Genomic DNA, 24,221 nt, shown 5'->3' with positions numbered 1-24,221 from the left:
AAAATAAATATTTTTACTGAATGTTTTAGACCAGAACCTCAGTTTACTATTAAACCTCTTTTATGAGCTTTAAAATGACCAAAATACCCATACGAGACTTAATTTGGTTTTAAAATCTTTTTGGGCATAATTGTTGATATCCTACTGATATCATAGCATATTTAGAGCACAATAACTTATGGAACTTGTACATGACTCATCCGGCTACCCATTATGCATATACGCATTCGGTACGGTTTATGTAAGTAGTTTGCATAAATTAGCCGAAACGAGTCAAAGCTTATCATTTTAACTTCAAAATCTAGAATGTGTTTAGTTTACCCATTTTATACAAGTCTCCATACTTGTTGGGTCTAAATCACATTCCAATCTGGTCATCGCTTAATCTAGTGTTTCGTGCCGTAAACCGGTCTAAGTTTACAACTTAAATAAGACCCGTTAGTAATCTAATAGATTAATTAAACCTTCGTTCCAGATTAGGAGCCCCGGTAAAAGCTACTTGCACTAGTTAAGTACATTATACGGCTGAGTAGATAAATCTTGCATTTAAAAGCTCAGGTAAATACTTTTAACTTATTTTCCCTTATAAGGGCTTGGGATACGGTAAATTATTACCGCTTGGTCGGGTATTGAATATTTAATCGATTAGTGGTAAAATCATTGAGATAACCCGTTTTAATCTGTTTTGTTTGATCTAAGAATTTGGGGGTTAATGACCGTGTCCTGGATATCCTCGACTCATTCATTTGAAATGGCCACGACTTAGGCACGGGGTGTAGGCATACACCTGACAGTTGCGTACGTAAAATGGTATATCCACTCGTGAGGATAACTTCTTGTGGGTTTATATTAGTGGTGTGTCTATTAATCTTGTCTCGGCTTCTATCTCGGGCCCTGAACGTACGACAAACATGTGAATCTGTATACAAGATTATTTTATATAATTGTCCCAAGTTATAAAAGAATATTTTGTGCATTCAAATCAATTTTCATAAATGTTTTCAAAGGAGTCAGTTAATTGTATTTACCAGTGTAAACTGACGTATTTTCAAAAGACTAAGTGACAGGTACTATACTTAATTGGCTGGAAGCTCCTGGGCGTTGAGTAGAGGATCTTGCAAGTCCGTAATGCTTTAAGTCTGTTGAACATGTTGTGTATTCGTTTTAGATCCGCCTGTGGATTTAATAATACATGCTCGAATGTAATTATCTTTTCAGTATTTTCAGACAATTGGGGTTGTAATAATATTTTATATTCCTAGACTTTTGCTGTGCTATTCTGTGTATGTTTGACTATGACGTTATCAATCTTACGTCACGATACTCCCCAACGGGCCCACCGGGCTGAGCTGTAAATATCGGGGTGTGACACCAGCATCCATTTCAGTCAGGTAGGTAACATAATAATCCCAATTAGTAGGCCTTCTAGGCCTAGATGACCTCCTGATTTGATTATCGGTATCAGCGTTGTCTTGGTTTTGAGCGTTTAATGTGCCTTCGTTATGAGGTATAGTGGGTTCTGATTATGGAGGTAAATTTGGAGTTGGTGCAGTAGCTTTAAGTGCAGTTGTTGCATTGGGTACAAGAGGAGTAGACGGAGTTATGGTAAGCGACGAGTCCCCCCCCCCCCGCATCTTGTACTTCTTGCAATTCTTCGTAAGGGTTGGTACTGCTCCCACTGACCTTCAAATCCTCCAGGAACGCAACACGCTTGGTTTCAACAATACAGGTGACGTGGGAAGGACAATTGAAACGATAACCCTTTGAGTGATTAGGATACCCCGATAAAGAAGCAGGTAACTGTTTTAGGTTCAAGTTTCCTTAGGAAAGGACTGTAAAGTTTTGCTTCTGCAATGCAGCCCCATACTTTCATATATATTAAGACTTGGTTTCCTTCCTGTCCAAAGTTCATAAAGAGTTTTACGGACAGACTTAGAAGGAACTCTATTGAGTATATTGTTGATGCACGAACGTCTAAAGCCTGCGTCTTAGTCTTAGTCAAGCTTGTATAGGGTCTAGGGATCATATATGTGAATTATGTATTGTATAGGGGCTGTTTTGTAAGTTTTGTAATGTTAAGTCTTGATTCCGCTCGAAATGACATTATGGCATTTGGAGCGAAATCACAACTTAGTGATTCCGCCCGAAATGACACAATGTCATTAGGAGCGGAATCAGCCCCCTATATATAGTAGTTGTTGTTTTCTCATTTGTAACAGAATGTCGAATGTGTAGCCGAACTGCTGCCGAATTTTTCTGAGAAGTATTAATGAGGAAACATGTTTAAAGTGATCTGTGACGTGATGTCGTGGTCAGAATCAAATTTAATCCAATTACTACTAAATAGTTAGTGGCAAGTGGGTATCGAACACAGGGAGTTTGTGGAATATGTGTTATTTGAGAATTTATCTAGATTAACTAAATTAGACTAATTGCAAGAAAAGTAAAATGTAAGAGTTGGTTGGATTAGTTTCTTTTAAAACTACGATTACTAATTAATTTGCAAAATGAAAAAAAATTGAGTTTGTAAACAATTTAGAGACAAATGACTATCTTGAGTTTCCGGTTTGCTTCGACTTTTGTGCTAACATTCAACCAGAAAGAACTACATAGACATAGTTCGTGAATGATCAATTGCAGTGATGAAAGGGAACTAAGTACTCAGATTCCTAGAACGTGAGGTTGTTACCCGATGATCAATTAACCTTACCCAAGCCTAACTATACCCATGATATCTCGATTGCCAACGGCACCAAGAATGTATGGTTTCTAATTAGTTTAGCATAAAAATCAATACTTTACTAACAATCAATCATGCACCATAACAAACAATTCAAAGAGAAAAGAGTTGTTATTCTAGAAATATAAAATCAAAGCACAAGTCTTACACAACCTTCAACCAAAGATAATCATATAATGTTTAGCCACACATGGCTTGAAGTGACAACATCATGCAAAAATAGAAGAAAATATTGTTCACAAAGGTCACCAACAAAACTAGATAGATAGTAGATGATCAGATAGTTCCAAGATATGTTTTTCACTTCCAAGTGCCTCAAATATACTCCACCAACTCGCCCCCCATCTTCCGTAACCGAATACCCATGATAAGATCCCATAAATCCTCATGAATTGGCCAATAAATGTGTAAGTTACATTTTAAGATCAGTCGGAGGCGTAACCTAAGGCTCCCAGCCGTAGGTTACGGCTGTCAGCAGCTCCAAGGTCAACATAGGGTGCCGTAACCTACGACCCTCAGCCGTAGGTTACGACTCTGAGTGGTTCTTTACAGCAAGGAGCTCATGTCTTACGGCGATGAAATTTGGACATGTTGGAGCCGTTACGGTGCTGTATGTTATGTTTTTTCTTGTTTCTTTCATTACAAGTGGAATCAATAATTCTTGTTTCCACCATCATCTAGCATCCATCCAAGCTCCATAATATCCATCTTTTATGCACTTTAACACCTGCAAAATCAAACATAGAGTGGTTACCAAGTTCAAGCAATTAACTGAATAAAGCATGGAATGTGCGTACATTTAGACCTTTTAAGGGTTGTCCTACGGACCACCCGTCACATCCCCACACTTACCCGTTGCTTGTCCCAAGCAACTCATTCACAAACTATTTTCAACCCTCAAGCAATCAATCATGTAAACCAAGATAAAGTGTCGTCCTTTTACTAACTTTCAATCATTCCACAAGGCCCTGAAACATAGAAAGATAAAAATAGCAACATCAATATAAAACCCCGGGTTGCCTCCCGAAGAGCGCTAAGTTTCAAGTCTTCAGCCAGACCGTGCCACCCCCATTTAAGGTGGCTCAAAGAAGCGCTTCCTGCCATCTCCATCACTTCCTTGTGCCATTGAGCAAAATGCATCCATCTTGTTTTGACTCGGTGGGTAATCAAATACGCTCTTGCTTGAACCCATATGCTTTTCTTCATGATCCGGTGGGTGATTTCTTCTCATTCTTTGGAACACCTTTTCACTAAACCCGCTATCATCCGCCTCAACAAACTCGTAACTAATCATCTTCGTCTGAACATTAAATGACAACATACGGTTCTTTTCGGTCATGTTGATGATTCCTTCTCTACAATCAATTTGAGCATTTGCCGTATAGAGAAACGGTCAACCCAAAATCACCCTTTGTTGTGACGCCATTGTGGTAGTAGCATAATCTAAAACCAGAAAATCCACTGGGTATTCGAATTCTCCCAACCGAATCATAACATTCTTAACCATTCCCTGTGGACGCCTCCAACTTTCATCCGCCAAGCTCACCATGGTATCTATATCTTCAAGCGGACCAAAGTCGTACATATCGTATAGATCACCTGGTAGCACACTCATGCTTGGCCCGTAGTCCAATAATGCGTGAGGGATTTTTAATTTTCCCACACGAATAGGCACGATTGGTGCTCCATGCTCTCTATCCGTTTCAACCTCGGCATCCTTTTCCAAACCTGCATTCACTTGACAAGAAGATGTTAAAAATGTTTCATTGAATTCTCTATTTGGAACAGTACTTACCACATTGATGTTAACACTTTTAATGTTTTTGGGATTTATCACCGTGTCACTTGGTAGCTGGCCTTTTGCTTTCTTCAAAATTGCCACTTCACTCGCAAGTTGACCCATTTGAGTAGTCAGAGTTTGAATCGCTTTATCACGGGCCTCGTCCTTTTGCATCCGAACCTCATCACGTTGATTCATTCATTGCATTTCAACTTGCATCGCCTTCAACATCTCCATTACTTCGTTTCCACCCGAGGACCCCCCTTGTTCTTGACCCGTTTGATATTGCCTTTGGTATCCTTGGTTGTTCCCACCTTGATATCCACTTTGGTTATTGTAAGGTTGGCACGAACCATAATTACCTTGGCTACCTTGAAACTTCGGGTTAGCTTGATTTGAAGGGTTCCCATACCGAAAATTTAGGTGGTTCCTCAACCCGGGGTGGTAAGTATTAGAATTCATGTTGTTATAATTTCTACCACCCTCCTTGACCTTGAACGGCATGAACTTCTTCATATTGCCCTTCCACCATTCCTTTGCAATTTTCAGCCGCATGACCTATTTCATTACACAATGCACAAACATCATAAATTTGGTTAGTGGTTTGAACATTACCGTCATCTATTGCGTGCACTTGAGGTTGGGCAATGGCCGGTCGTGCTCTCCTCGATGCTTGAGCTTTTCTTTTTGATGTAGTTGCCATGCTCTCTAAAAACTCCCAATCATCATTCTCGTAATTTGTACCGAAAGTCCCACCGGTGATAGACATTAAATCCTTCGTGAAAAGCATTCATTAATTCCCACAATTCAATTCCATGGTGAGGGCAATTTTTGATCATCATATTGAAACGCTCAAAAGCCTCATGAAACATTTCACCATGTTGTTGTTGAAAGCTCCTCAACCCTTTTCTAGCATCATTCGTCTTTTGAGCAGTGTAAAATTCATCCAAAAAGGTTTGTTGCATTCCCCCCATGTATATATAGATGCTGAAGGTAATGTGTAGAACCACTTTTTCTCCTTGTCTTCCAAAGAAAATTGGAATAGTAGCAATTTAATATCATCGGCTGAGAATCCTTGACTCCCAAGAGTGTTGCAAATCGAGTCATAAGCCTCCAAATGAAAGTAAGGCTCCTCCGTTGCTAAACCCTTATATTTTGGCAAGCTTTGCAATGAGTTAGTCCTCACTTCAAATGTCCTCCATTGATCATTGTGAGGAATGACTACCGGTGAAGGATTATGAGTGATTACTGGCCTAAAATGTGCTTCAATGCCCCTCACATTTTCTCTAAGATGCCTTCTTGGTACACCCACACGACCCCTTGGACGCATAGGACCCATTGGTCTTGGCATACGCTCTTGTGGTGCCAATGGTTGTTGAAATTGTTGTTGCGGCATCGGTGGGTGTTGAATAGGCCTTTGAAATTGTTGTTGAACATTCGGTGGACGAACTTGTTGCAATGCTATGGGACGTTGCACTTGTGGCCCTTGTGGCCTCGGCCGAATGTGTTGAGGTATGAGTTGTTGTTGTTGCACTCCACCAAGATTGGGAATCACTTGCATTTGACCTTGCATATACCCGAATTCTCCTTGATCTCCTTCACCCCCATAAGCGTACCCGTCTTCATCAAAACCCTCAAACTCCTCATATCCTTCATCATACCCATCTCCTTGAATTCCCGAAGATTGCCCAAATGGAAGCGTCGAGTAATGAAAACCCGACTGGTTTGACGGTCGAAACGGTGTAGCATGGACAATGGTCGAAATTAGTGCTATGGTATGGCTTGAATATGATGGACCCGCACCCGGAAAGAAGTGGGATAATGGCGGTATAGTAGTGGAAGGATTAAAGGTAATGGTTGGTTCTTCTTGGGTAGTAATGGGTTGTGTGGTGTTGGTTGATGTAACATGTTGAATTATGGTGGGTTCGGTAGTATTTGGTGGAATGGTGGTATTTGGTGAAGGTTGAGTGGATGTTGGTATAAATGATGAAGTAGGTTCACCCGTAGTGGGTGGTGGTGGTGGTGGTGGATCCATATATCGAAGTGGTGTAATCAGTGTAATTGGTGTTGTTGGTGAACCGCTGATTGTGTTTTCCCTTAACAAAATTCTGTTTGCTCGCAAAGTTCGTTCAATTTCCGGATCAAATGCCAATGGTGAAAGCTTGTGAGAGCTTCTAGTACGCATGCACCTGTAAATACCTGCACACTAACACACCCAGCGTAAACCAGAAAAATAACAAACTTAAAAAAAAACAAAAATAACATACGTTGCGCACTACTCCCCGGCAACGGCGCCAAAATTTGACGTGATGTCGTGGTCAGAATCAAATTTAATCCAATTACTACTAAATAGTTAGTGGCAAGTGGGTATCGAACACATGGAGTTTGTGGAATATGTGTTATTTGAGAATTTATCTAGATTAACTAAATTAGACTAATTGCAAGAAAAGTAAAATGTAAGAGTTGGTTGGATTGGTTTCTTTTAAAACTACGATTACTAATTAATTTGCAAAATGAAAAAAATGAGTTTGTAAACAATTTAGAGACAAATGACTATCTTGAGTTTCCGGTTTGCTTCGACTTTTGTGCTAACATTCAACTAGAAAGAACTACATAGAGATAGTTCGTGAATGACCAATTGCAGTGATGAAAGGGAACTAAGTACTCAGATTCCTAGAACGTGAGGTTGTTGCCCGATGATCAATTAACCCTTACCCAAGCCTAACTATACCCATGATATCTCGATTGCCAACGACACCAAGAACGTATGGTTTCTAATTAGTTTAGCATAAAAATCAATACTTTACTAACAATCAATCATGCACCATAACAAACAATTCAAAGAGAAAAGAGTTGTTATTCTAGAAATATAAAATCAAAGCACAAGTCTTACACAACCTTCAACCCAAGATAATCATAGAATGTTTAGCCACACATGGCTTGAAGTGACAACATCATGCAAAAATAGAAGAAAATATTGTTCACAAAGATCACCAACAAAACTAGATAGATAGTAGATGATCAGATAGTTCCAAGATATGTTTTTCACTTCCAAGTGCCTCAAATATACTCCCCCAACTCGTCCCCCATCTTCCGTAACCTAATACCCATGATAAGATCCCAAAAATCCTCATGAAATGGCCAATAAATGTGTAGGTTACATTTTGAGATCAGTCGGAGGCGTAACCTACGGCTCCCAGCCGTAGGTTACGGCTGTAAGCAGCTCCAAGGTCAACATAGGGTGCTGTAACCTACGGCCCTCAGCCGTAGGTTACGGCTCTGAGTGGTTCTTTACGGCAAGGAGCTCATGTCTTACGGCGATGAAATTTGGACATGTTGGAGCCGTAACCTACGTCCAGAGCCGTAGGTTACGGTGCTGTATGTTATGTTTTTTCTTGTTTCTTTCATTACAAGTGGAATCAATAATTCTTGTTTCCACCATCATCTAGCATCCATCCAAGCTCCATGATATCCATCTTTTATGCACTTTAACACCTGCAAAATCAAACATAGAGTGGTTACCAAGTTCAAGCAATTAACTGAATAAAGCATGGAATGTGCATACATTTAGACCTTTTAAGCGTTGGACCACCTGTCAATCTGCATTATATTTCTATTCCATTCTCTTTGATTCAAGCTGTTTGTGTATTTCCGCTGCATAAACAGTGGTGTTTAGCTTTGGTTGACTCATTTGATCGTCAATAACGATCCTACAATTGGTATCAGAGCCAGTTATGAACTAGAATACCAGAATCAAAGCTTTTTTACTACATTTTTTGAATTTCTGGACATTGCCACGGACAAAATGGATTGAACTTTGGACATATTGTGTAAAATTGACAATTAACAAACCCTTGAGATTTTCAGCATAAAATACGGCTTAAAACTGATTAAAAATGGTTCGAAACCTAATTCTGCTCGAAACTGCATTTGGTTGATTCCGCTCGTAATTCTGAGCGAAATCAGGTTTTCATTTGAAAAGTTTTAATTCCGCTCCAAATGGTAGAAGCGGAATCAGTGATTCCGCTCGAATCTTCTGATTTCGCTCGAGATTCAGTTGTGATTTCGCTCCAGAGGTGATTCCGCTCAGAATTACCTGCTGATTTCGCTCGTAAAGTCAAGTTCTGATTTCGCTTGAGTGTTAATCTCTGATTTCGCTCCAAAAGTCAAATTATGTTTTCGCTCCAAATTAAAATTGTGATTCCGCCTGAAAATTCATTTTTAGTGTAAAATCATGGTTTGAGGGTTTAAGTCCGTTTCGTTCGTGATATCGTGTTGGGAATTCTGTCTGTGTAGAAAGGTTTTCAGTAAAAGTAATCTGTTTGTCAAAAAGTTAAAAAATTTTCATTGTCACCTAAAACGGAAAGTCAAGATTTTTACAACCTTTTCGCGGGTAGCGGCATGACGGCAACACAAAATCCGACAAGCATAGTTCAAAATGTCAACATAGAGAATGAGCTAGGAACAATGCAGAAACCGCCAAAGCTTATGAACTTAGACGAGTATGCCGGATGGTCGGGTCGATTCAAGAATTGGGTACAAGCCAACCATTTTGAGTGTTGGATGAAAATAGAGAAAAAATATGTTCCACCTGTTGATGGATTGGGCTTAGAGAAAGGCATTGGAAGTTTGACTGAGACTGAACAGATTGAGTTTAAGGCTGAGAAGAAGATGGTCAGTATTCTCCAACAGGCCATAAAAGAAGATATTCTTGTGCTGTTACAACATGATGCCAACGCACAATCGATGTGGCAAGCATTAAAGGTGAAGTTCTAAGGCAGTGTTTCTATGATCAAAAGCAAGAAAGCCCTAATCAAGAAAGAGTTCGACATCCTTACCGGGATGAAGGGTGAAACAACGAAGCAGTTGATTGAACGTTATTGCCATCTTGTGGTAGAGATGAAAAGATTGGAGATTACAAAGACAAACGAGGAATGGATCGACATGTTATCCAACACATTACCTTATGATGAATGGGGCACATACTTAATGATGCTGAAGAATAACTCGGATTTCGTGAATTTGAATCTCAGTTCATTTATCGAGAAGATAGAGGCTCATGAATTGGAGTTGTTGAAAATAAGGAAGATGAACTCAGCAAATGTACAACAAGACGTATCTCTTTACTACAAAGGAAGCACTCCTGTTGCAACAAATCAAAGTCCGAAGATACAGATGGGATTTATTGCTGATACAAATTCAAGTGCTTCTACAAACACTCCACAATTAAACAAGCCCTCACCGTTCGTAAACTATGATCCAAACTTTAAAGCTCAAGAGCAGCCTTCACCTCAAATCTCTACAAGTTCCAATAATCAGGCTTATGTTTCTGGGGTGCAATGCAACATCGCGGTGAATATTAAGAATGGAAATGAAATTACTGAAACAGCCGCGAAACAACACATTGCTTTACTTACTTCCGTTTTAGAGGCGTATGAAGGTCTAGTGCCAGGTAGGATCGGTAATCCGGATATGACAAAAGAAGATTACGACCAGATCGACCCGGAAGAGCTTGAATTGATTGATATAAAATGGTGCATGGCAAGTTTGGTTAGAAGGGCACAACGCTTTATGGAGATCACTGGCAGAAACAGTCTCTCAGGCCCTGATCAGAAGCAAGGGTTCGACAAATCAAAGGTTACCTGTTTCAAGTGTAAGGAACGTGGTCATTTCAAGAGAGAATGCCTGAACCGTGAAGTGAACAACCATCAGAACCCATTCACAAACGATTATTACAGGCAGGCGACCTATCATCGGCCTAACCAACAACCTACTGTTCAGAGGCCGCAAATCGAAAACAAACCGGAGAAGGCTTTTATAGTGAATCGGGACGATGAAAAAGTAGCCGAAGGTTTTACCTAGGATAAATACATTCCGGGAAGTGATGGGCAGGCCATGATGGCAGAAATAGTTGAGGTACCAGAAATGGTGACTGAGCCAGAAATGGTTGTTGAAGATGTTCCTGTTGAGAATGTGGTTGATATTGAAGAAATTGCTGCAGAAGTTTACTATTACCAGTTAGAACAGGAGGTATTGGCAAGTTCTATGAAATCAATAATGCCTCCTAAAGTGTTTGAATCTTTTGCAGGTTATTTCAAAGAACCGACGACTGGATCGTGTCCAAGATAGGAAGAAAAGAAAGAAGTGGTCGAGGAAATGATATACGTGACAAAAGAGTTGACTGGGGAGACATTGAAAGATATCGCTGACAAAGCTCTCATGGGAAAGCTAAAAGAGGTAGACACAGAACCCAAGAAGTCAGAGTCTGTCAGTACCGTGTCAGTCAAACATGAGTCAGATCAGAAATCTGGAGTTCAGGAGGTCAAAGTGTCTGAGTCTGAGTTGAAAAATGTCGGTAAACAGGATGTGACAATTGTGTGTGATGAACAGGTTGTTGAGAAAGTTGCTTCAATCCCTGAAACACCATGCCAGAAGTGTTTACAACCGTGCATGGAGTGTCTTGAGAAAGACACTAAGTATCAGGAATTGAAACATCATGCTGATATGCTTAAATTTGACCTTGGACAAGTCAAAGAGGCTTATGATACTCTTGCCAGGTCAATTAAAATGATCCAAAAAGAGAGTGTTGAAAATGACAAAGCAACAAAATTGGCTAAAGCAACACTTTTTGATAAACAAGTTGAGGTTAACTTTCATCTTGACACGATCGCTTCACTAAAGAAAGAGCTTGAATTAGCTAAAATTGAAAATGAGAGGATTGATAAAAAATTGATGAGTTATGTGGCTTCATCTTATGTTCTTGAACAGATTGTCCCACAGCAGCCACATGCTGCACTAGTCTTTAACAACGTTCCACCCCCAATGTGGAATCATTATACACAGAAATATCCAGATGGGGTGGAAGCTGCTTTGAATCTCAAGTTGAGATCAATTAAGGATGATTTGCCTGAGAAGATTGATGTTACATTCTCTGCATCCGACACCGACACCGACAACGAATCACAGGTCATCAAAACCGTTGTCAATCAGGTGTTAGATGAAGAGAGTGATAACTCTAAGAAGTCTCAATCTGAGAAAGCTATTAGTGAGTCTGAAGATGAGGGTAATTTCTTGGATCGGATTATGGTGGTTTACACTATGATTGGAACTGACAAACTCTATTCTGATTTCGAGTATCCTCTTCAGAACGTGAAGATTGAGAATGTTGAGAAAGTTTTCAAGTTGGTTGAAATGAACATTGATGAGGTTAACAACAAAGAATTCTTTTCAAAACTATAAAAAAAACTTTCGTTACATCACGTCCTACCAGCTCGGGAAAGAAAGAGTTGGAAGGTAAGGGTAATAACAAGAAAAACAATTTTAAAAACAAAGGGATCGGTTTTGAGAAGAAGACGGCTAAGCAGATGGTTAAGCCAAAAGAGAAAATGAATGATATCTTTGTTGCTGGACCGAGTGTATATGATGAAAAGGACTACATTTTTAGTCAAAAGGCCGTGGACGATTTCAATATAGCGAAAAAGTTGAAAAAGGAGACACTCAAATCAACTTTTGTCGAATATGACAAAAGAGTCTGTTATTACTGTAATAAAATTGGGCACATGGCTAAACAGTGCAATAAAGTGTTTGAGAAACCTGTTTTTGTAAAACCAGCTTGTTCAAAAACCTCGACCAAAATCACCGGTTGATACAAAAGGTAAAAAACCAATGGTTTCTCCAATTCGCATCCTAAAAAGAGGTGAATATTTGAAGTCCGAGGATAAGCCAAAATCGACCTTCGAGGTTGGCGAATATTCCAAGTCTCGCAAGACTTCAAAAATTTATCTTAAAATAAATATTTTTGAGAACCAATCATGGGTTGCAAAGTCGAAACCATCTGTCGAGGTGAAAAAGATGGAAAATGCTTTAAAAATGAAACACAGGTTTTAAAAGATGATGTTGTCGAGTTTGAATCTGAACTAGATAAATTTCTTGCCGAGTTTCCACCGATTAACAACAAAGTAAAACCACTTGTGAAAGATGATGTTCCAAATGTCACATTTAACTTTCCTAAAACTGATGAAAAGTGTGATGTAGTGTTTGGCAGTGTTTCTGAGGTTAAGAAATCATGGGCGTCATTGTTTGAATAAGTTGACTTGATGTTTGCAGGGGCTGCCCAGGTCTATCATTTCGAAGTGGATCATGGATAGTGGTGCATCGAGACATATGACCGGGATGTTAGCTCTTCTTTACGATGTCAAATCAATAAATGGAAGTTATGTGGGCTTCGCCGGAAATCAAGGCGGCAAAATTGTTGGACAGGGAACATTAACGAATGGTGTCATCTCATTCGAGAAAGTGAACTATATCGTAGAGTTGGAAAACAATTTACTTAGCCTTTCGCAAATATGTGATAAGTCTTTCAGTGTACATTTCACAAAAACAGAGTGTGTGGTTTTAAAACCGGGGTTTAAAATCGCTGATGAGATGGTGTTGTTGCGCGTTCCACGGGAGAACGATTTATATATTCTTGATATGAGCGTCGCAACACCAACAACTCATCAAAAACAATGTTTTGTGTCAAAATCAAAAGCAACGGAAAAGGAGTCAATAATGTGGCATCGTAAGATGGGCCACATTCATGTTCGAAAAATGAATTTTCTAGTGCATAATGATTTGGTAGATGGTGTAAACTTAAAGAATTTTCACTTAAATGATGATTGTGTAGCGTGTAAAGAAGAAAAGCAGACTCCGAAGTCACACCCACCGAAAATACTCAATTCGATCAGGTTACCTCTTGAGAGATTACACATGGATCTCTTCGGGCCTGTCAATGTAAAGAGCATCAGTGGAGACTTGTACTGCTTGGTAGTGACTGATGACTTTACAAGATTCTCGTGGGTCGTATGCTTAGAAAGAAAGGACCAGACTTTTGAGTCGTTGATGGTGTTGTTCAATAAGATGGAAATGATGTATAAGCTGCCAATCCGGAGAATTCGTAGTGACAACGAAACGGAATTCAAAAACAACAAAATGTACGAGTTTTGCAATGAGAAGGGAATTCTTCATGAATTCAGTGCGCCGTACACACCACAACAGAACGGCGTTGCTGAACGAAAGAATCGGACCCTAATAAAGACAGCTCGAACAATGTTAGCCGATTCCAAACTACCGATCTTCTTCTGGAGCGAAGTAGTATCTGCAGCTTGTTATACTCTGAATCGCGTACTCACCGTCAAAAAATACAAAAAGACATGCTTTGAGTTGCTGCACAGATACAAGCCGAATCTTGAGTTTCTGGAGCCATTTGGGTCTCCATGTACGTTTATTGATGAGAATGGAAAATTTGGTGCTAAATCAAACGAGGGTTTCTTTGTAGGTTACGCAAGCCCATTGAAGAGGGTGTTCGTACCGTGCCTGGGGAAAGTGATACAAGTCCAGCATGTGGATTGTCAGAAGCATACTCCATCACCACAACTTCCCGGACAAAGATTCATGTTCGATTATGACAAGCTCTGGGAGTCGTTTCAACTACCGGTTCAGCCGAGTGATGAGGAACTAGCACTTCTGTACCAGTATCAGTAATCTATGTCACAGGAGCAAGTGCCTAGACCGCTCGTAGTTTCTCCACCCACCGAGGGTACTCACAATGTTGAAGCCGGACCAAGTGGAATAGCTCACGAACCACCAGAGGTGGAACGAGCTCCGACCTTTGACGAGGAACCAAATGATACTTCGACGGAAGCTTAGGATCAAACCGTTGATCTTGATATATCGAACTCGCAATCGGAAGTGAATGTGCCTGACACCATGATGCCTAGAACTTTGTCTTACCATCCGTCAGAGCAAATAATTGGTGTCCTGTAAAGTGGTGTCAAAACTAGAGACCAAAACTTATAAAGAGGCATTGACTGAAGATAGCTGGGTGAATGCGATGCAGGAGGAGCTGCAACAATTTGAAAAGTTGGGTGTGTGGAGACTAGTTGATCTGCCACAGAATCAAAAGTTGATTAAAACAAAATGGGTTTTCAAGTGTAAAAGGGATGACAGAGGAGTCGTGGTGAGGAACAAAGCACGATTAGTGGTACAAGGCTTTAGTCAGCAAGAAGGCATCGACTACGAAGAAGTTTACGCACCTGTTGCTAGACTCGAGGTGATTCGGATCTTCCTGGCGTTTGCATCATGGAAAGACTTTAAAGTGTACCAGCTGGGCGTCAAATCTGCCTTCCTTTACGGAAAAATCAAAGAAGAGGTGTATGTGGGACAACCGCCGGGGTTCACTGATCCACTACACAAAAACAAGGTCTATCTGCTGGACAAGGCGCTCTACGGACTTCACCAGTGTGACAACTCGAGTTTCCGAGATTCCACTTTCGCATTTATTGCACGTTCACTGTTTGTTTAGTTGCTTACATACACAATTTGTTGCTTTGTAACGATATACGTTTTGATTTGATAAAGTGTATTGTGATTGTGCATGGTTATGTGATATTTTCGAAAGATTTGGCAAATACATGAACTTGGTGATGAAACTGTAAATTATATTGTGATGTGATGGGTGTGTTTTATGTAAAAGATGATACTTAGGGGTGAGTAGAGTAGTTAGTGAAATCTTAACAACTCTTAACCCTAATCTCCTTCACAATCACCTCACAATCATCATACGTACCTAAGATTCCTCTACAATCCTCTCCTACAATCATCTTCTTCATCATTGGAACAAGCTCTCAATCATCACTCTTGATCCCTCTCTTCATCTAGAATCAATCTAAGGTAAACGTTTAACGATTTCTTGTTGTTAATCCTTGATTATGTGATTCATGCAAAACCCTAGTTTTACATATAATAGTTCTGTGTTTATTGATTGATTCTGATTATTGTGAAATGGTTATGATTAGTTATGTAATCAATTGCCTGATGTTAAGATGCATGATATATTAGAACTGTTGATTGTTAATTGGATTACAGCATTGCCAAAGTATGAAGATTAGGGTTTTGATCGTAGCCTTCTACAAACGTAACTGTTCCATTGATTCTGTGAAATGATTTTTGGAATTCACGCATGATGAAAACTCTGAGTTTTATTTGATGCATATGGTCCGACCTTTATGTAGCCTAAATGGTCCGAACTTGTGAAGCTTGTGTGGTCCGAATTTTTGTAAGGATTGTAATAGTCCGAATTTTTAATATGTAATATGTGGTCCGAATTTGTGATTAGGTGTACTGTCCGAATTTTTGTGTAAAGGAAACTAAAAGTCCGAACTTTATATATATACACAAGGGTCCGAATTTTTAGACTAACATATCACAAGGTCCGAACTTCATGAGGCAAGGGGGTCCGAGTTTTACCTTGTATGGATAGGTCCGAACTTTTAAGAGGGTGATAGTCCGAATTTTGTTAAGTATGGGGAGAGTCCGAACTTTTATAAGGATGCTAGATAGTCTGAATTTTATAAGGGATTTAGTCTGAGTTTTAAGAGTAAATGCCCTTGTCCGAATTTTGTAATGCATACACACACAAGGTCCGAGTTTCATACTTCGATGCCTTGTCCGAATTTCATATGTAATGTATGTCCGAGCTTTGTGATGCTTGCATGGTCTGAGTTTCATTTATGCACAACATGTCTGAGTATTATGGAATGCCATAAGGTCCGAGTTTCATGAATAATGTACTGTCTGAGTTTTTAATCATTAAAGGGGTCCAAGGTTGTTGTTCTGTTCTTAAGTGTGTTACTGTATATATCACTATATGCCACTATATGCATATCACTGCATGTTATTGTATGTATATGCAATCTATGCCATGCTGATCTGTTTGGACATTAAGGAATTGAAAACCCTAATTGAACGTAGACACTTACATCGATTTATGTGCAATGTACCCTAGGTCGTGTGTAACGGACCTAATCATTTATTTACACTAGAAGCAATAACATACCGAGCAATCCGAGGTGAGTTCACACTCTTACCAAGGCATGGGATTCCCGGGGTGGGGAATGGGATTGAAGGAATAGATTTGTACTTACACTGTTACTAGACTATCTACCATCATCCTCGAATGCGTACGTAAAACCTACGTATACTTGTACACATCACTGTCCTCAGGTTGCGAAGGACACTTACGTAAAACCTACGTAAATTTATACTCACTACTGCCTCGGGTTGTGTCAGGCACTTACGTAAAACCTACGTAAACCCCCGCGTACCACTGTCCTCGGTTTGTGAAGGACACTTACGTAAAACCTAGGTAAACCTTGTACGTACTACTGTTCTCAGGTCAAGAAGAACACTTATGGTTACAAATAGTCTAGTGTATATGCAACTATGTGAAACCCCCACTAGTAGATCATACTATCGGCCCAGTAGAGCCGCACGTTACAAACGAACTTACTATCATGAACTTACTTTCTATGAACTCGCTCAACTAGTTGTTGACTCTCTGTTACATGCCTTGCAGGTCGTTAGGTATACATGGAGCTTGCACAGGGAGGCGCGGTCGTTGTGGATAAGGATCGTGATTGCTTTGATTAAACATTATGACATTACATACTTTATTTATGTTGGGTTTTTACTCATATGCTTCCGCTAAACGTTGAATTTATACTTATGTATTGAACACCTTTCATATGGATTGGTTTGGTTAAATTACATTTACTTTTACTATTTACATTGTTCTATATGATTGGTGGCTTGATCCTGGTCAGTCACGCTCCCAAGCGGTGGTACTCCGCATGTGCATTTTGGGGGTGTGACAACCAGGCCCCGAGAGCCTGGTACGAGACGCTTTCCCAATATCTGTTGGCCAACGGGTTCACCAGAGGGACAGTAGATAGCACGTTGTTCACAAAGGAAGTGGCAGGCCATTTGTTGATCGTGCAGATTTACGTTGACGATATCATTTTCGGTTCCACCAACGACGATCTGTGTAAAGAGTTTGAGAAAGTAATGAAGAAAAAGTTTGAGATGAGTTCGATGGGGGAGATGAACTTCTTCCTTGGGCTGCAGGTGGAGCAGATGCCCGATGGAATCTTCATTCACCAAACGAAATACGTGAAGGACGTGCTTAACAAGTTTGATATGACTGAATGCAGTCCTGCAGCAACCCCACTTGCACAAAATCACGGGATTTGTCCAGACGAAAGTGGAGTGAAAGTGGACGAGACACTGTACCGGTCAATCATTGGATCACTGATGTATCTCACTGCTTCCCGTCCGGACATCATGTACCCGACATGTCTCTGTGCCAGATATCAGTCGAGCCCGAAGCAGTCACATCTGACGATTGTCAAACGTATTTTACGGTATTTGAAAGGCTGCCCAAGCATCGACTTGTGGTATCCTCACTCCGGTGACTTCTCTCTATCAGGTTTCGCTGATTCTGACTTTGGAAGCTGCAAGCAGAATGCTAAGTCCACCACTGCTGGGTGTCAGGTCTTCGGAACTCGACTCGTTACCTGGCAGTGCAAGAAACAAATCGCAGTGGCGCTTTCTACGTGTGAGGCTGAATACGTTTCAGCATCCAGCTGTTGCTCACAGATCCTATGGATCCAACAGCAAATGCGCGACTTTGGTTTGCAATTCTTGGATACTCCGATTTATGTGGACAACGAAGCAGCTATAAACATCACTAAAAACCTGGTTCACCATTCTAAAACGAAACATATTGAAATCCGTCACCACTTCATCGGTGATTGTCACGAGAAGAAGTTAATCCGGATTGAGCACATACACACCGATGAACAGAAAGCTGATTTTTATACAAAACCCTTTGACAAAAAGAGATTTTACTATCTTCTAAAATTGAATGGGTTAAAAAATTTGAGTTCTGGGAGGGTAATAGAATGTGAAGTCGAGGAGGGTGGCGATCAGATGTGAACCATGTCGTGTTGTCAACTTTTTGTACAGTTTGTTTTCTGCTTTTCGATAAAAACAAAAACACAAAAATATGTTTTTCTTTTTAGGGGGAGAAATTCGCAGAAAAATACAAAAACATGATAAAATACAAAAATCCAAAAACATTAGAAAACTTGAAAAAGAGTTTGTGTATAATAGGGGAAATGATAGTACATCAGCTAGGCAGACACAGTACGCTAAAGAAATGTAACGTTTAAAATGCATTAAGCAGTCTCGCCAAAGATGTGCCGATAGGTTTTTGCAAAATCAGTAGATTTGTTTGGGATATAAACCTAAAATTTACTTTCTTTTACGTGGGGAACACCTCCAGGATATATGGGTAACCCCCGAAATCTCGTTTGAAAGGTCCCTTATTCTGAGATACTAGGTCTTTATGCTTAGTGATATCTGGGGTATTATCTCGGGACTTCTGCTGTATGGAAATACTGACCTACTCCCCGGATAATATTTTACGCATATGCTTTACTTGTAAAGCCTCCCTCAGCATAAAAAATGATTGAACATTGCAAAATGATAATCATGTGCTGTTGTAAAGAAGATCCCCAAAGGGGACCCACCGAAAAGTCGAAGCCGTCATCTCTCTGTGTATACGGAAGTATCGACCTGAGCTCTCACAGCCCTCACATTTCACCCCATTACAGATATCATCTAGGTATACGCACCTATAAGACTGAATATTAGGATCTGGACACGGGAGTATATACTGAGGTGGGACACATGTAAAGGTTTAAGTCTTAAAAACATTAATTCCGTATCCCGAATAGATTGAAAGTTCTGTGAAAATTTAAGAGGATCAGTATGTCGGCAATCTACGCGAATTGTTTAAGGCTTGGTATGAAATAATAGCTTAACGGTGCTTGTGTCTTGTCAAATGCTGATATGATCCCCTATCACGCTCACAAAAAAGATTGTGTGTACATATTTCCGTTTATCCTGTTAAAAAAATCCAAAAAGATTTTATTTGTTCATCTTATTTTCGACAACCGACATTGGGAATCAGTCGATCAAAGCCATGTGCAGATCATGTCTGTTTGATTAGGGTTGAGTAAGCAGGAGATATTAAACTGTGACTGGTACATGTTTGAAGTTTGAAAATGCGTTTGAAAGTTTGAAAGCTCATTAATTTGAACTGTTTAGATCAAAACGTCAGCGTACTTCATAATCTGGTCAACCAAGGTCATTAATTTGAACTTGGTAGGCTAAACAGTTGACCAAGGTCATTAACTTGGACTTGGTTAACTGGGTGTGTCGGTGAACAATCAAAAAGTTAAAAATTCAAAAAGTTTAAAAATTACATTCTAATTTCGCTCGAAAATACAAGTTTCACATTAAATCTGATTCTGCTCCTAGCTGCTTCAGGTTCTGATTCCGCTTGTAGCTAAATTGCTGATTTCGCTCGAGAGACACATTGGACCATTACGAGCGGAATCAGACCACCTATAAAAGGCTTGTTGATTCCGCTCCTATCTCACTTTTCCTATTCCGCTCCAAAGTTTCTCTCTCTCCGGCGATCAAGAGCGAAACCTTTGATCTTCGTTTCCCTACCGAATTGCTGCCCAAATTCAGTTAAATCTTGTGTTTATTGATAGAAATCTCAACTATTCAACATGGGCAAGGTAGTTTGAGACCTGATTCATCCTAGATATATCTGTTTCATGACTATCGGTGTTTGTTGATGAACAAAACATAGATTTAGGGTTATAATCTGTTAAAACTGAACAAAAAATTGAACATATGTTGTCAGATTGTATCTTATTTCATGTTTTAAGTATTGATTGTTCAAGATTTAGGGTTAATTCATGTTTGATGATGAGTGGTTGTTACATACTTAGATCTAGGTTGTTTCAGAGGGCTATTATGAAATTAAAACATACCATTTTGGCCGGAATTAACTGATTAACATGTCACAACATTCAATTTCATCATTTGATCAGTTTTTGAGAAGTTAAGTATGATTTCGCACGAAATGGATGTATAATGTTTGATTTCGCTCCTATGAGAAACTTCTGTTTCCGCTTCTAAGTTGCAAACTGATTCCGCTCCTATGTGTACCTTGTGATTCCGCTCCTACATCAGTTTGTGATTTCGCTTCTATGTGTTTCGTCTTGATTCCGCTTCTAAGTTGTGATGTTGATTTCGCTTCTAAAAAAATCTTAGTTGATTTCGCTTGTAGTGTTTTATTCATTTCATTTAATTTCGCCTAAAGTGCATAATGTTGAAAATTTTCTAAGTGTTTGATTCATGTTGTGTTTTAATGATATGCAGGGTTCAAATGTGATTTTTGATCCACTTCACAACAGCTGTTGTGATTTTGATGTGCAAAAGAATTTAGAGTTGGCAAAATTCAGCAGTATTTTGGAGTTCATGAGTCGGATACCAATCCAGAAAGCTTTGACTGATCAACGTCCTGTATACAAGTCACACATTAAACGATTTTGGAAGCATGCAAAATATGATGAAGCAAACAAAGTGATAAATTCGGTTGTGAAGCATCAAAATGAAAAGAAAACAATTGCTGTTATAGAGGCTCTCATTCGTGAGGTTGTGAATTTTCCAGACGAAGAAGACTCGCCAACAAAATTTCCTGAACGAATGGTCAAAGGGTGCATCTTAAGGATGGGATATGTGGGTGCTCTAAACGTTGGAAATTATTTAAAGTCAAGTTCCAGAAACCTTGCAAGTTTATTATTCATTCTGTACTCATGGCTCTTAGTCATACCAAAGGAGGATACGATACAATGCATGATTACCAGATGAATATGGTCACTGCATTAATTCTGAACAAGAAATATAACTTCTCGCATATTGTTTTTCACTACATGATTGAGAATATCACAACAAAGAACAAGACTTGGATGTATCCAAGATTTGTACAGATGCTGATTGATCATGCATATCCAGAAATTGAACGTGATTTGAGGAAAGATTTGTTAGTTCAGTCACACATGAGCAACGACTCTCTAAAGCAGCTTGCGAGATATCACCCAAACCATCCTGAACCAAAGATAGTTGCTGAGTTCTTCGGATTTATAAAGGATGTGAGTTATGTTGATCCTGATCCAGTCGATCATCAAAACTGGAGAAATGAAGGAAACAGCTTATGTTGATGAGCTAAAAACTCTTGAAGAGTTCAAAACCACACGTAATGACTGGTTTGTTAAAGAAACGAGGAAAGAAAAAGCATAAGAAAGTGGCAAAGACGTTATTGATCGATGAGCCTGAGGTAGAAGAGCCGGTTGTAACTGCGGAAGAAGATCCATATGCTGATATTGATCAAGTGATGTTAAATGTTGATGATTTAGTGACTGAGCAAGCAGCTAATGTGGATGCTGAGAAAGAGAAGGTCATTGATGATGTCGAAGGGGATGTCAATAAAAGTACAACAAGTTCTTCGAGTTCTTCTGATGAAGAAATAGATGAGACTGAACGTCTAAGAAGAATTCAAGAAGCTACAGAGAAAGAGAAACAATTAAGGAAGAGGAAGAGACAGGAGAAAGATGATGCTGCTTATATCCCATCACCTGAACACGTTTCTGAATCTCAATCACCTTCGAGTGGTAAAAAGAAAGCAGGTGCAAGAAAAAGGATTGTATCTCCGAAAATTAAGAAAGTTACCACGAAGTTTACAAAGCCGAAGATTGTTCTGAAAAAGAAGTCGGCCAAAGAACCCAGTAAACCACAAACACCACCACATGAGCCGACACTACATCAATCACTAATACAATCACCACCACATCAATCACCTCCACGACAACCTTCACCTCCAAAACAACCAACTCCACCGAGACAACCTTCACCATTACATCTTTCACCGCTACATCTCTCACCACCACAATAACAAACCTTATTCACATCTCAAAAAATATTTCAAACACCACCACTCACTCAAATTCAACTAACTCCTAGTTCTTCTGGCCACAAGGGTCCTCATATTCCTCCGGATAATCTTGAAGATATCGGAGATTTTGTGTTGGTGCAGTTGTCTATCGACTACATCTTCGTTCGAGTCTTAGGGTAGGGCTGGTTGTATTGTGAACGGAAAACGAGAAATCCTGTATTTGGTAGGTTCTCTTATAGGGTATATAGAGTGGTCCGCTTATTAGTCATTGTATATATAGGTTCGCTCATATGTCACATAGGTGGTTCGCTTTTGTGACATGATGAGTGGTCCGCTTATATGGACATGTCCATATAAGCGAACCATAGTGTCTATATATAGGGGGTCACTTAGAGCGGATCTGGTAACAGTTTGTGTGTGTGAAATGGCGAATCCCTGCCCGTTTGTCTCCAGAATCTTGTATATTTGTCAGATTATCAATAAAGGAGACGTTAAGTAGTGAAATCTAGCTTTACGAAGACTGAATCAATCAATTCCGCCTCTGATTCTGTCTAAGCACTCTTCTGAACGACTCGTCAGGTCTCGAAACGGTCCTACATGTGGTATCAGAGCTCAGGAAGAAGAGTTCTTACCGTTTAGCTCGTTTTTGCTCGAAAATTCTGATTTCTACACCTTCTTTTTCTGATTCAGACACTTTTAACGGTCGAAATCGGCTCAAAATCTCAGGAATTGTGCGCAACTATACAGAGACAAACCCTTGAAAGTTTGGTGTAAAAACTCAAAGGAAAAATGGGTCAAATGGATGTCCGAAAGTGGTTCGCTTTTCTGGACATGTCTTAGATTCGCTCCTAGTTACACATCTGGTTCGCTCATAGTGACAGTTTCAATCAGGTTCGCTCGAAAAGTTGTGTCTGGTCCGTTCTTGGGTACAACTTTCAGTAGATCCGCTCAAAAGCTTCTGCTGGTCCGCTTTTGTGTCCAAGCTTCAATCTGGTCCGCTTATAGTGTTTTAGCTAGTTCGCTTTTGTGTACGTTTGAATGTCTGGTCCGCTCGAGTGACTAGACAGATCCGCTTTTAGGGACTTGATCTTGTGGTTCGCTTATTGAGCCAACAGGTTCGCTTTGGTGTCATATTAAGTGAGGTTCGCTCCATAAGCATTTCAGCAGGTTCGCTTTTGTGGTCCGCTCATTGTGACATTGTATAGGTTCACTGTTGTGGTTCGCTTATACAGACAAAACTTGAGGTCCGCTTATAAGACATCAGTAGTTTCGCTTATTTGGACACTACTTGTTTTGTTTTTGTGAACAACAAAGATTTCTTGGGATTATTTGCGAAATGACGATGGTATTTGATAAACAAGAAAACAATAAGCTTGAAGATTTTAATAATTGGTATATGAGGATTATGGATACCGATTATAGAAATGTGAGTTCGGATATTTGGGCTAAAAGTTTTGAACTATTCATATGTCAAAAGGATGAAACGTTGAAAGAGATAGAAAAACGGTTTAAAATTTTAACGGACAATATGTGGAGAACGGGTTTTAGGATGTCAAATGATGAACATATATCAAAATTGACAACTGCATTACCTGCTGAATGGGATGAGTTCATGGTTGAACTAAAACAGAAAGATTTCTTTCCAGAGCTTTTTCCATATCACTTCTTTAATGAGGTTAATGCAGAGTATTATAAGGAAGAAAAGAAAAGGAGGGATTTTTTGTCCGAGATGGAAAAGAATTTAAATAGATTGGAGCTAGATGTACTCATTGAAGTTGATAGAAGAATTCGTGTGTTTCTTGCAACAAAGAGTACTCTAAAATATGATATCAAAAGGAAATGTTATATTGATGAAAGTATGAATCCTGTTGATTTTGTTAAACTCTTTTGTGCAGGAACATACAAGATGGAAACAAAGGATATTTCAAATGCTGAGGAATCTGTAGAGTCTGGATCTTCAAGTTCTGCATCAGTGTGCTCAAAATGTGATAGCTTCAAGACTGAAAATGACA

At 39.5% G+C, this 24,221-nt stretch overlaps 1 protein-coding gene and 1 non-coding gene across 2 annotated transcripts; both read left to right on the top strand.

Annotated features, from left to right (window-relative positions):
• The first annotated feature begins 5,330 nt into the window (after window positions 1–5,330).
• LOC118492603 lies at window positions 5,331–5,436 on the top strand. The gene has a single exon (XR_004894609.1). It is a non-coding gene; the product is annotated as a small nucleolar RNA R71 (small nucleolar RNA).
• Window positions 5,437–21,516: 16,080 nt separating this feature from the next.
• Window positions 21,517–22,209, top strand: LOC110943016 (fibrous sheath CABYR-binding protein-like). The gene has a single exon (XM_022184775.1). It carries the CDS (start codon window positions 21,517–21,519, stop codon window positions 22,207–22,209), a length of 693 nt encoding a protein of 230 aa, XP_022040467.1.
• The last annotated feature ends 2,012 nt before the right edge of the window (window positions 22,210–24,221 follow it).

The sequence above is a fragment of the Helianthus annuus genome, chromosome 5 (assembly GCF_002127325.2).
Source record: "Helianthus annuus cultivar XRQ/B chromosome 5, HanXRQr2.0-SUNRISE, whole genome shotgun sequence".
In the NCBI taxonomy this organism is placed as follows: domain Eukaryota; kingdom Viridiplantae; phylum Streptophyta; class Magnoliopsida; order Asterales; family Asteraceae; genus Helianthus; species Helianthus annuus.
The sequence above is the reverse complement of the archived record's forward strand: the minus strand, read 5'-3'. Positions and strand labels throughout refer to the sequence as shown.

Bases quoted from the DNA above. Each gene is read 5' to 3' on its own strand.
- LOC110943016 (XM_022184775.1), top strand. From the start codon at position 21,517: ATGACTGGTTTGTTAAAGAAACGAGGAAAGAAAAAGCATAAGAAAGTG.